General features: G+C 33.7%; 1 protein-coding gene across 1 annotated transcript in view; it reads left to right on the plus strand.

Annotated features, from left to right (window-relative positions):
• LOC148942837 (lachesin-like) overlaps positions 1-7,760 on the plus strand; it is a 357,150-nt gene extending 349,390 nt beyond the window's left edge. Inside the window, exon 11 of the mRNA XM_089102806.1 lies at positions 5,593-7,760. Coding sequence (XP_088958932.1) covers positions 5,593-5,642 — 50 coding nt within the window. The 3' untranslated portion in view covers positions 5,643-7,760. The remainder of the gene's footprint in view (positions 1-5,592) is intronic.
• The last annotated feature ends 5,415 nt before the right edge of the window (positions 7,761-13,175 follow it).

Here is a 13,175-nt window from a genome sequence, read left to right on the forward strand (position 1 = left end):
AGTATCAGATTGATTAAATTCTATAGTAACATCCATTTCTCGGGTGCATGGGAATGCCTTTGACAAAATCTAGGTATCAGAATGAATAAATTCTTTATCAACATCCGTTGTTGGATATGACATTATGTCATTATGAAAAAATTGTAAATAAGTAAGTGATTAAGTACGTAAGTAAGTAAGTAACAAACTCTTTCATGAATTCACCTCTTGGATACACAATACAGAAATTTAATTCAGGAAATTATGAAAAAAAAATTTAGACGGGGTTACGTGCGCGCACGTACCAAAGGTACAAGAATTATTTATTTAAAATAAATCCTCGCTTTTTGAATGGCCACCAAGTAAAGAAAAAAAACACACAGAATAAGACAACCCCTCCAAACATATTTTATTCAGAGATTTCTTGTTAAAAAATTATCCAATCACTAATTAGAATCAATAACACTCCTATTATTCAAACATTAATTAATACCGTTCATAGAGTCCAATTTGCGAATTCCTTGTCCCTTTTTGCAAATGTCAATCAAACAATTCCGATTGTAAAAGTGTGTTTAGTCACGTTGCTTGGAAAGGTATCCATAAGTACATGCTCTGAAAAGGTGCCAAGGAACGTAATCTCCCCAAATAACACCATTATAAGTACTCTAAGACACCTCACCCCTATCTTCCCATCCCTCCAAAAACATTTTATTCAGAGATTTCATGTTAAAAAACTATCCAATCACTAATTAGTATCAATCGCACTCCTATTCTTCAAACTTTAATTAATATCGTTCATAGAGTCCAATTTGCGAATTCCTTACCCCTTTTTTGCAACTGTAAATCAAACAATGCCGATTATAAAAGCGTGATTAATCACGTTGCTTTGAAATGTATCCACGAGTACATGCTCTGAAAAGGTGCCAAGGAAGCATAGGTGTGAGAGGATACTCACTCTCTTTGAACGTAATCTCCCCAACTGTTTCATAACATGCTTTTCTTGTAGGCGTGAATGTATGGTTGGATGTATGGTTGAAATCTATTATACTCTTACTACTCAAATCAAGCTCAAAACAAAAAAAAAGTATTTTGCTATTTAAACACAAATATCTACAAACAAGAGTCTCAGTATCGTCTCCTTCTCTTACTGGAAAAGTCTAAAACCTACTGCGTTACCCTCAGGGCCCCAGGGCCCTGGGGGGTTGCATTGACAAAGAAGTTTTTCTTATCTGACCTTTGAACTGTTTTTAACGAAATGGCTATCTCTGTTTCTAACGAAATTGCTAAATTTTTATCGGATGGGTATGGGGGAAAAGGATGTGTGAGAGGGGGGCTAGTTGCCCTTGGCCATCTTTTGACTCTTAGAAAGTAAGCTAGAACTTTGAACTTCCAATCAATTGAGCCCACTTTGAAGTTTGTACGATCATCCCTTTCACAAGAACCATATACGCCCCTAGAACTACTCTTACAGCGCATACCCCCCGGGCCCTTGGGGGTGGGTTCGACACCAGTTTTTGTTATATAATTTGTTAACTATTTAAAAAAATAGCTCTCTCAAAATTATTAGTGGATGGGTTTGCGGAAAAAGGGCATAAGGGGGGCTAGTTGCCCTCCGATCTCTTGACTCTTAAAAAGTGAACTAGAACTTTCAATTTTCAATCAAATGAGCCCTCTCTGAGGTTTATACGAGCATCCCTTTCGTAAGAACCATACATGCCCTCAGGGTATAACTTAGAACCCCTGCCCCCGAGACCTGGGGATTGTATCGACACTGGATTTCTTCTTATCCGACCTTCAAACTATTTTTAATAAAACGGCTATCTGAAAATTTTCATTGGATGGGTTTGGAAAAAAGGCGTTGGGGATGGCTTTGGAAAAAGGGCACGGGTAGGAGGGGGCAGGTTAACCTCGGATCTCTTTTGACTCTTAAAAATTGAACTCGAACTTTTATTTTCCAATCAAGTGGGCCCTCTCTGAAGTTTATACGAGCATCCCTTTCATAAGAACCATATATGCATCTAGGGCACAACTTACAACGCCTGCCCCTGGGCTCTGGGGGGGGGCATGTACCGACACCGGAGTTCTTCTTATCCGACCTTGAAACTATTTTCAAAAAAAAGGATATCTGAAAAATTTCATTGGATGGGTTTGGAAAAAAGGCACGTGGGATGGGTTTGAAAAAAAGGCGCGGGCAGAGGGCGGGGGGGGGGCAGGTTACCCTCGGATCTCTTTTGACTCTTAAAAAGTGAACTCGAACTTTCAATTTCCAATCAATTGAGCCCTCTCTGAAGTTTATACGAGCATCCCTTTCATAAGAACCATATTTGCCTCTAGGACATAACTTCCAACGCCTGTCCCCGGACCCTCGGGGGTTTGTCGACACCCTAATTCTTGTTATCTGACTTTTGAACTATTTTAACAAAATGGTTATCTCAAAACTTTATTGGATGCATTTGGCAAAAAAGAGGCATGGGGGGGGGGCTCATTGCCCTCCAATCTGTTTTGACTATCAAAAACTGAACTGTAACTTTCAATTTCCAATCAAATGAGACCTCTCTGAAGTTTTTACAAGCATCCCTTCCATAGGAACCATATATTCCCCCGGGCATAATGTACAACACCTGCCCTCGGGCCCTGGGGAGGAGGGTGGGGGGGGGGGTCTGCCGTCCAGTAGTTTTCGTTACATGATATTTAAGCTATTTTTAACAAAATTGCTATCTCAAAATTTTTATCGGATGCATTCGGGAAAAAGCGCGTGGGGGGGGGGGCTAGTTAACCTCTGATCTGTTTCGACTCTTAAAAAGTAAACTAGAACTTTCAATTTCCAATCAAACGAGTCCCCTCTGAATTTTATACGAGGATGAACTATCTATATGAGCCGTATATGCCCCCCGGGCATAACTTACAAAGTCTGCTTCCGGGCCTTGGGGGGTTGTGTCAACACCGGAGTTTTGTTGTATGATCTTTTAATTATTTTTAACAAAATGGTTATTTCAAAACTTTTATCGGATGCATTTGAGAAAAAACGGGTGTGGGGGGTGGCTATTGGCCCTCCAATCAATTTTGACTCTAAAAAGGGCACTAGAACTCTTGATTTCCAGTCAAATGAGTCCCCTCCGAAGTTTCTGAGACAACCCCTTTCCTATGAAGTGCCTCTGGGAAAAAAAGATAATAAATAATAATAAAAAATTGGAGCGTATGGCCTTTACTATTACTCTGTTAATATTACTATTACTATTACTATTACTATTACTATTACTTTAATATTACTCTGAAATTGAAGAAAGTTCTGCATCCAGAAAGTATATTGCCTATGCAAAACTCGGCCCACAAAGTTTGAAAAACTACTTGTTTCAATGTGGAAAAACTTTTCAGACTAGTTCCTCAACCAGTTCAAAGGTTGAATATAGCCTAACAAAAGGGAAAATTTTTTTAGAAAAAACAATTGCAAAACTAGAAATTTAATTTTTGTCTTGTTTAAGCAATGGTACTAGGAATTATAACAAAATGATTATACGAACGTTAAATTTTCTACCACAGTTCCGATTCCTGATGTTTTGTCGGGGGGAGGGGGCTGTTTACATATTAATACAAATTCCGTTCCATCAAAGGATTTAATTTTAATTTAAGACCTTCTAGATGGGTGTTGCTGATTTTGTTTTTGCATAAATGTTTTCTGTCACAGGATCTGACTGACTATCCTTCAAAAAGTTTCAACTAGTCAAATAGGTCATTTTCTTTTGTCTGTAAAGTTTAATGTAGAAATAAGCAATCAATCTATGTCTTAAGGGGAAAAAAATTCTCAGGAAGACTACTTGAATTCATCCCAAAAGGGATAGATATTATCAATCTATATTTGAAAATTCTTAAATCTAAGGGAACCACTTGAGATGAGTCATGCCTTCAGATGGCATTGAACATACTAATCCCAATTTCAATTCAAGATTTGCCTCGGATGCTTGTTTTACGCTGTTATGCTTCGGTTCAGGGCCTTGAAAATCAAACCTCACATTTAATGGACATTAAACTAAAAAATTTAAAAAAAAATGTAATAAATTTAAAGTCAATAAAAAAATAATAGACGGAATTTGGGAATGTTCTTTGCCTAAAACGACGGTTCAGATAGAGGTCCCAGTTTGTTGAAAATCAGACATGGCCATAATATACCACTAGGCAATTTGTACTATTGGACTAATTTTCTTGGGTATATTAGGGCCTACTTAATCTACTTTATTGTGCAATAGAGCAGTTACGTTTAACCCATTTATGCTCCTTTTTTATTCAGATTATTAGTAATTTCACTTATGTATTTCAAGGTTTTTATCTTCTAGATTGCATAAGTACTTTTCTAAAATAATGTATGGTATTAATGAGGATATAGTGGAATTTTTCCAGTTTGAGAACAAAACTATCCGTTACTCCCCAAATACATGAATTTTAGAGTAATTTTTTTTTAACCTGTGTTTTTTTAATCTGCTTTTTTTTAATATATGTTGTCAATGCAAGGCTTGTTCCCTATGAAGAGTTCCTTTGAGATTCTTAATATTTTTATCTTTCTCAATTGATTTATCTTTCTTCTTACTGTTTTGTTGATTTTTTTTTTATCAGAAATAGTGTGCCTTCAAAGATGTATTCACTTCATTTGTTTCTTACCGACCACGTCTATGATTACCCTTCACGTTCTGGTTTTAATCCTTGCTTGCCTTTGGTTAGATCTTAGGAATCTAGGTTTAGTTTATGTAATTGTCTTTAAAAATTTATGATTCTATAGATAATAAAGTAAACGTTTGTCTTTCCCTTCCTTTCTTGAAAAAAGGTAGCAACTTTGATTTATTTGTGTTAAATGTTGATTTAACCTTATCTCTGGTTATATACAGTTTTTTTTTATCTGGTTTGGCAGCGATCAGCTGTTCGCTTTCTCTGAAATCCAGTCAATAGCGTTTAATTCTAGGGTTTATATGAGGGATTTTGAGGCTTTTACCTGACATGTTAATTTGGATTTTGTCTTCTATCCCCTTGGTTTTCATAATATTACTCTCGTGTACCTTTTGAGTGTCCTCACCGCCTGACAAGTGCTATTTTTATTTATATTATTTTAAATAATTCGGATATCAAATATGATACTTATTTACTTAACAACGAAATTTTGTTTTCAATACTAGCTCCCCCTCGGCCAAATATATAACGCTCATATTTGTAATCAGGGCTGTCGATTAAACCACATCCTGTTGTCAAACCTTCTGCTGCTCACTGGCCACCTACCATTCGCGTTTCCGATGAGTGGCTGTCTAACAATTAATACAAAGAATGCATTAACTACATAATACTAAATCGCGATGTCTGCTATTCTAGCAGTTGGCATTCTAGATTTTATAAACCTTTGAATTTCTTGGGTACCGAAATTAACAGGCTAATGCTTTGGATTTGGATAAAAAGGTCCCGACGAAGATACCTAAGAACAGTGTTAAGTTTGACTGCCCGGGCACCCAGTGAAAATCATCGACAAAGAATCGATAGTGTCACAAGATTTTTCGCCATACTTTTAAACTTCAAAGGAAGTATGAAGGAAGAATGAATTATGCTTGTTAAATATTTAAATATATTTTCTTTCAGGCATATCCAGTTACTTGGTACTTTCATTTGCTATAGCTGTAATATGGTGATGTTCGTCAGTATAATAAAATTAACTTGCAAATGTACCAACGATTATTTGTGCCAAATTACTACTCGTGTTAAGTGTGGGTAAGAACTGCACAAATTAGTTTGACGGAGGAAACAACTCAGAAATGATGATATTACCAAAACAGTGATAATAACTACCATAAAATTCTTCGTATATGTCCTCTCTATGAGAAGCCCAGAAAACGTGAGGACAGGTCAGATTAAGCCTTTGCAGATGTGTTAAACCAACCCGATTTTGGGGGCCGCTCTTATTGAACATTGCTTATTGAAATTTCAAAGTAGCTACATAAAGGTGCTGAAATGTTTGGATCTAGATTAATTGTAATTTTTCACTTCCTGCCCAGAATAACAAGAAGAACATCCAAAAGTTATTTTAACATATTTTCAACATAACTCCATATAACGTTGCTGAGGAACGGTTTTGAAATCTTTTTCATTGGTAAATTCAATGTCTTGCTTTTAAATTATTTGCACGAAAACTTTGAGCTGATTTTGTAAAAAAAAAAAAAAAAAAAAAAAAAAAAAAAAAAAAAAAAAAAAAATTGGAAGAATTTATCCAGAAGCCGACGAAGCTTGAATGAATCTGAAGGCATTTATAAAAGAACATTCAATGAACTTATTCTGATTAGAAAGGAGCACAAGTTGTGTTGTTCTAGTAGCTGTTTTTGTCTAGGAGAGACAATTAGTGTTCCTTCTCTAAAACATAGGATTTAAGTCTAAAGCCTTCTCTTGAGCTCGAAAATACATCAATTATTAAAATGGACTTTTATATTCGTGGATTTTATTGTGAGTATTGTGTAGGACTTTGATTCCGGGAAAATGATGCAAATCAAACTTCTAAAAAAATTTATTATTTTCTTGAAGACAAATCTTCCTTAAGGGCTAAGCACCCGTAGACTTTAGCGAATACTAACCTACTGGTTAATCCGGCCTTATATATGAATAAACTTGACTTATTGAGACTGTTGACAACTGTTTCAAGATCATCCAACGAATATCGGTAAAACTAAAAAAAAAATTATAAAAAGGACAGCTAAAACAAAATAATACCCGAAGAACTTGATTTACGAATCGAAAATATTGACATTTTTAATTACATTTTCTGTGGATAGCAAAAAAATAAAGAAAACTTTAGAAATATTACATTATAGGAATCTTTAAAATAGTGATAGCACAATGATTCTAGATTTTTTTTTTCCCCATGTAACGTAACAAAATCTGTAATTCATATTCATTGCCACTTTTCTACGATGTTTATTTGATTGAACTAATTAGTTTGGAATTTGTCCACGCTTACAACCAAAGGTTATTTCGCTTAAAGAGATAAAAGAATTACTTAAAACTTTTATTTACACTCAGAAAAGACCCAAAATAAATTCTTTGGCCAAAATAACTGAAACTCGCCTTCAGGTTTATGCCAGATTCCTCTAATATCGGTATTTTCAAACATATATTAATTTGATTTTATTCAATTGTAGTTATGATTTTCAGCCAAGCTTTAACAAATTGCGATAAATTCTGTCGACTAAAAACAACCGACATATCGTTGCTCTATAAATTCTATTTGGTCATTTGACTGAAATCAATTTTTTTTTAAAGTATCCCTAAAACAATTTCAAAAAAGCCTCTATAGAATTATTTAAAGAAGGAAACCAATTTTGATCATCTAATGACATAAATTCTGGCTACAGAATCTAAATTAAAGTCCCATTTTAACAAATTACATTTTTATTTCTTTGCTGTAACGAGTGTTAGTTAAATAGGCAAAAACCCAAAAAATATTTGTGGCAGGTATGCCCAGTGAAAGAAAATTCCCAATTTTAGTAATTTGTCTGTTTTGTATAATAAAGAGTCAACGGGGATTTCATCATTATTTACTTCATCGCTATTTCTAATGAATTAGTATATTTTTATTTCAAACAAAATATTATAATTGAATAACATAGTTATTTCAAAGCTTTGTAATTAGAAATCTTTTAACATTGAACAAAAGAACCGTTAATTCTTAGACTGCCGGAACGCATGATAGGACTATTCCGTATGTAGGTTGTAGTTATGATATTGTATTAGTGCTCTGTAAAATTGTTTACTTTTGTGTTGTTACATTTATTAAAGTGATGCTTAAATATATCAAATAGTTTTTATGCAACTTTCACTTAGTTATACCAAATAGTTTGTTTACAAGAGCTATTTATCGATAGGTGAAAGAGCCTGCTCGTAGAACTCAAAATTTATCGAATTGTTTCGAATTTTTATCGAATCATTTTTGTCTTGTTTGGATAAAAAAAAGCCCTCAATTCTTGAAAAAAAAATTCACGTTAATTTTTTGTGTGGAAAATGATATGAAATAATGGGTTTCTTAAAACCCCCAAAACGGAAAAATTACACACAAAATACACGGACACGTGGGAATATTAAAAAAATGGGGCTCTTGAAAAAAAAAATAGTAATAAGGAATGCACGTCGCTATCTACTTAGCCAGCGCTAGTGTGCTGGTTCTGAATTGAAGAAAAAAACAACTAATTTGTAAAGTTGATAACAAAGGTCTTGAGTATTTTCATAGCTTTATCTTGTGAAAAGATAGGGCCATTCAACATATGTTCAAAAATGATTCTGTCTATACTTTCTTTGGCTTTTGGTATTTTTAAGATACTTGCAAGAAAATACTGCCAAGACACTACGGCAATTAGAATCCCGTGATTGCTGTTTTTACTCTATAGTTTTCATATCATCCAAGTGTTTTTAAGACGTCACGATAAAAGCAAGATAAGAGAACCTATCAATTTATGTAGAAATCGTAACCCAGATGTTAAAGCAAGAAACGATATCGAGGCATAGGCGCAGCAAATTCAACCCGTGTAAAAAAAAAAAAAAAAAAAAAAAAAAAAAAAAACACTAATGCCGAAAGGCGAAGAGAGTGTAACAAAAGATAACTAGCAAAAAAAAAATAATATCTAACTTAGTAAGGTCGTATCTCGTATCTATCTTAGAAAGGTCGTGTGCAACAGTCATATTGTGGAATCACCTTATCTATTTGTGGTTTGTGAGTTCAAACTCTGGAATCCAAGACCTTTCTTACGAGAAGCTATAGCTTACGAAGCTATGTCCTACAGTTTTTACTAATTTCTTTTCGCGTAGATCGTTCACCATACAGGTATGCTATAAGGGAGGCAGATAATTTTGTTATTGAGTACCGAGACACCACAGGTGCAGGCTTCGGAATTAAGTATTTAGCTGCGGCTATTGAAAATGATTTTTCAGCTGACATTCGGGTGACTGAACACCTTGGCCCATTTAAAGTAAAGTTTAAGAAACATTTATTGGGAAATAGTGGTTATTTTTTTTGCTTTTTTTTGTTTTTTTGTATATTATTTTTGTTATTGGTTGAGAATTCGAAGATTGCAGCCGTCCATCATCAGGCTTTTTGAGCCTTCTCCGGGCGGCTGTGTGTACATAAAGTTTATTTTGTAATTGTTAGTAAAATAAATAAATAAAGATAAAAAAAAAATTCAGTAAAAAGTAAGTCTAAAATGGCTTTCAAACATTACACGACAATTCCTAGAACACAAGAGCTCTAAAACATAGAAAACGTAAAATTTAAACAGCTCTAAATATAATCGAATTCAACCACAAGAAGATGCTTCTCCCTTCCCTGCAACAATTGCTTACATAAGATGCGTGAAAAAAAAACGAGGAAAAAATCAGAAATGAAGATGATTTTCGGTAGTAGAAAACGACAATAAAGTAAATATTTCGGCAGAGACAACATGCTGCATTACTTGTGGCATAAAAACTTCCCAGAGAAATACAGACAAATGGGGAGAAGAAAATGTAAGGGGCTTATCGATTATTTAATTCTTTATTCGGTACTGTTCTATTATCTGTAACACACGCGCGAAATTACCCGGTACTTATACGAGACGCTGTATAAAGATAGATATTACAAATGGTGTCTCACTCCGGGAACGATATTTAAACTTCAGTTTTTTGGTGTTTAGGGGGGCTAAAAGGAACCTAGGTTGGGTTAGGTTAGGCTACTTATTTAAATCATGATATGCTTTACCCCCCCCCCACCACCCCCTCCCCTAATGTGCAAATATACAGCCCAAACTTGTTTCTGAGCTATTATATTTTCATCCTTTTTTTGTTTTATTTTATTAGCATTAACCAAACTTCACGTCAAGCATGTGTTACATATTATAGAACAGTACCCTTTATTCTGATCTTTGGAAAAAAGAGTCATACTCGCAAAATCCTGAAAACAAGGAAATTTATGCTCCACTGAGTTTCCATCTACAAATGAAATGAAATATAAAAATATGCTAGAATGGTTAGAAAATTAAAATAAAAGAGTAAACTGAATAAAGTAATTTAGAACCTGATTTTTCTAGTCAAAAAATTAACTTTCTATGATAGGCATGAGTACTTTCTGGTAAAAGATGACCACACAAAGTAGATGTTGCTCACATTTTGAATGATCACCCTCCTTCCTTACTCTTAATGCTTCCTACGTAAGTTAAGTAATCTACTCGGTCATTCTTGTTTACTTAACATTACCCTCCTTATCTTTATCAAATAAAAAAAACAAGTTTTTTAAACTGAAAGTAAGGAGCAACATTAAAACTTAAAACGAGCAGAAATTATTCTGTATATGAACGGGGCTGCCCCCCCCCCCCCCTCAACGCCTTGCTCTTTACACTAAAGTTTGTTTAAAAAAATTGTTTTAAAAAATAGAGTTGAGAGAAAGAGTCAAACTTTAGCGTAAAGAGCAAGGCGTTGAGGAGGGGACAGCCCCTATATATATATATATATATATATATATATATATATATATAATCATCAGACTTTGCTGTAACGAAGGAGGTCCAGGAGGTGGCAACCCCTTTCATATACAAGATAATTTTTGTTCTATTTCGCACTAATATTGCTGTTTACTTTTGTTTAGGAAAAGTTTTCTTTTAGTTTAATTACTGTTCATTTTGAATATTACATTGAGAATATTGTAGGTGGTTTATCTCAAGAAACAAATTTGAACATAGAATTATTAAAAAACTGTGGCTTAAAGGGTGGCGTAATTATGTCAAACCTGTGGTGTAAAGTGACACAATGTTATGTATGTTTTGCTGATGGTTGAACACAATAGGAGATATGGGGGGGCTTTCCCCTCGTAAGTAACACTCTGATATAAGAAACGTTGTGCCTATGAACTTGATTTAAAAACAAAATAGTTATAACGTAAATTTCCAGATAAAGAAATCAAAATCGCGTACTGAGATTGTATGAAGCTCTAGCCCTCGGGAATTTGTCAACCCCACTTTTCTTAAAATACTTGTTCTTCAATCACTACTTCCAAATTTATTTCATGTGTAATCATCAATTTTCAACTGTCGCAAGAAAAGAAAAAAACTGTTTCAATTTCTTTTTTCCTGAATTTTGAAGGGGAAAAGTTTTCGCCTGAAAGATCAAGGGTGGATGCACTTATATTAAATCTGAACCAGTGTCTTCAAAAATGTCAAAAGGTCAGTCCTTTGAGGTAAAGTTGAATTAAAACCTCTCTCTTTCTGGATTTTAAGTGGGTTGAATTTAATATTAAGAAAACTCTTATCGCAAAACTAGGATTAAATAGCTTGGGAGAAGTACAGGCTTTAGGAAAGCTAGCTAGTGAAAATTTTATTCATTTTTAAGATTCCGCCTGAAATTTCTCGAAAATTTTGATTTAAAAATTATCCAAAATTGAAACACAGGCCTTATAAAAACATAAGCTCATTTTAAGAAAAACATTTGAAATATATTATATTGAAATTATGAGTTTTAGCTTGATTGATTTCTTTTTTTCTGGAGGGGTAGTACTTTTTGTGTGTGTATGTGTGTATTTCAGATCAGCTTTTACGTCTGAGCTGCAGTAAAGAGCATCCTCTCTTTCTCTCTCTCTTTCTCTCTCCCCCTCTGTCTCTCTCTCTCTCCCTCATTCTCTCTCTATTTCCCTATTTATTTCTTTTTTTCTTTTGTTTTCTCTAATTTTCTACGCTATGTTATTTTATTGTTTCTTAACTCTTGGACAACTTCTGCTTCTTGGGTAGATTACTTATTGTATTGTGCTATGGATTTAAATAAAGGATGTGACTGCAACAAAATTGAAAGGTTTTTAATCAAAGTTATATTTTGGAGAATTCCTTCCTATTCAATACGCATGATCTAAAATTGAATTAAAGATGCGTTGGCTTATTAGGAAATCTTTTTTAATTGTCTGAACTATTTGTCTTTATGTACAACCTTTCTTAACAGCGTTTATAATAAATTATTTTACGAAAATAAAGAATGAAATTCGGTGGAGAAAATGAAAAGTATGTTAATATCTGAAATGTGGTCTGCAAAAAAAAATTAGATTTTTTCAATCTTTTAAACGACTTTACCCACTTAATATGCCTTACTAAAAAAATATTACTGAGCAGCAACGTAGAATAATAGCTCATTTTTAAGAAAGACTGAAATGAAACACTCATTCTTTGAACTAGACAATTCGACGCGGACAAAAATTTGTCAATTTTCTCGTATTTTTTTTTTATCAGCAATGTTTCTAATTTCTCAGTTCTTAAGGATTTATTCCTTTGAATAGACTTTCAGCTTCTCCCTTGACAGACACTTATGAGTGACAACCCTGCCCAGTAGTTGTTGTTTTAAGTCAGGTTTTAGTTCCAAAGAAAAGCTGAGATGAACCACTCCAGATCCAAATAATTTGATAAGGACAAGCAAATTACTTTGTTCATTTTTCTTATCAGCTCTGCTTCTAGATAATAGTGCTCTTCTTTTCTTTATTCAGTGAATGAATGTTCGCCAGGTCATTTGGTCCCTTCAACAGATAAAAATCCCATTTTAGATAAGGTGTCAATAAAAAAGGAATCGGTCAGGATGTAGGAGCATCCAATTGACAGGTTATTTAAACGAAGAAAGAGAAGGGATTCTCTTCATGTTTTTCTTAGATAAACACAACATTAAAAATTTAAAGGGCATTGATTCTATTAAACTCATTTTTTAGAAAGCCGACACTATACTTCAGAACATGGAAACTTCAGTCTTCAAAAATTTATGAATCCAAAAAAACGAAAAAAGTGTTGATCAATTCCAATCTAAACTAATAGCTAGGCATGTTGAAACTCAATGAATGTAATTAAGTTTTTTATTTTGATATGATTTGGTAAAATTTTATATTATTTTATAAATTGTATTCCCCTCATATTAATGGTTTTTTTTATCTCAACCTATTTTTATTTATTCAAAGTTTTGTTGTTAAAAAACTTTACATTCATTTAATCATTCAACAGAAACGTTTAACCAAAGTTTCGGGCCTTCTAAACTAAAACCAGAACTAGTATCTTCATATTATCAGAAGCTGAATAGATGGCGAAGGAAATGCCCCGCTAGACGTCTATAATCGAGCAATTGCAACCATTCGTTTATTAAATTATTCTATAAAACAACTAATCAAAGTTTCTGAATCTCTAAGACAGAGATCA

Source organism: Artemia sp. Qi Xiang Cuo, chromosome 16 (genome assembly GCF_049724085.1).
Source record: "Artemia sp. Qi Xiang Cuo chromosome 16, ASM4972408v1, whole genome shotgun sequence".
Classification (NCBI taxonomy): domain Eukaryota; kingdom Metazoa; phylum Arthropoda; class Branchiopoda; order Anostraca; family Artemiidae; genus Artemia; species Artemia sp. Qi Xiang Cuo.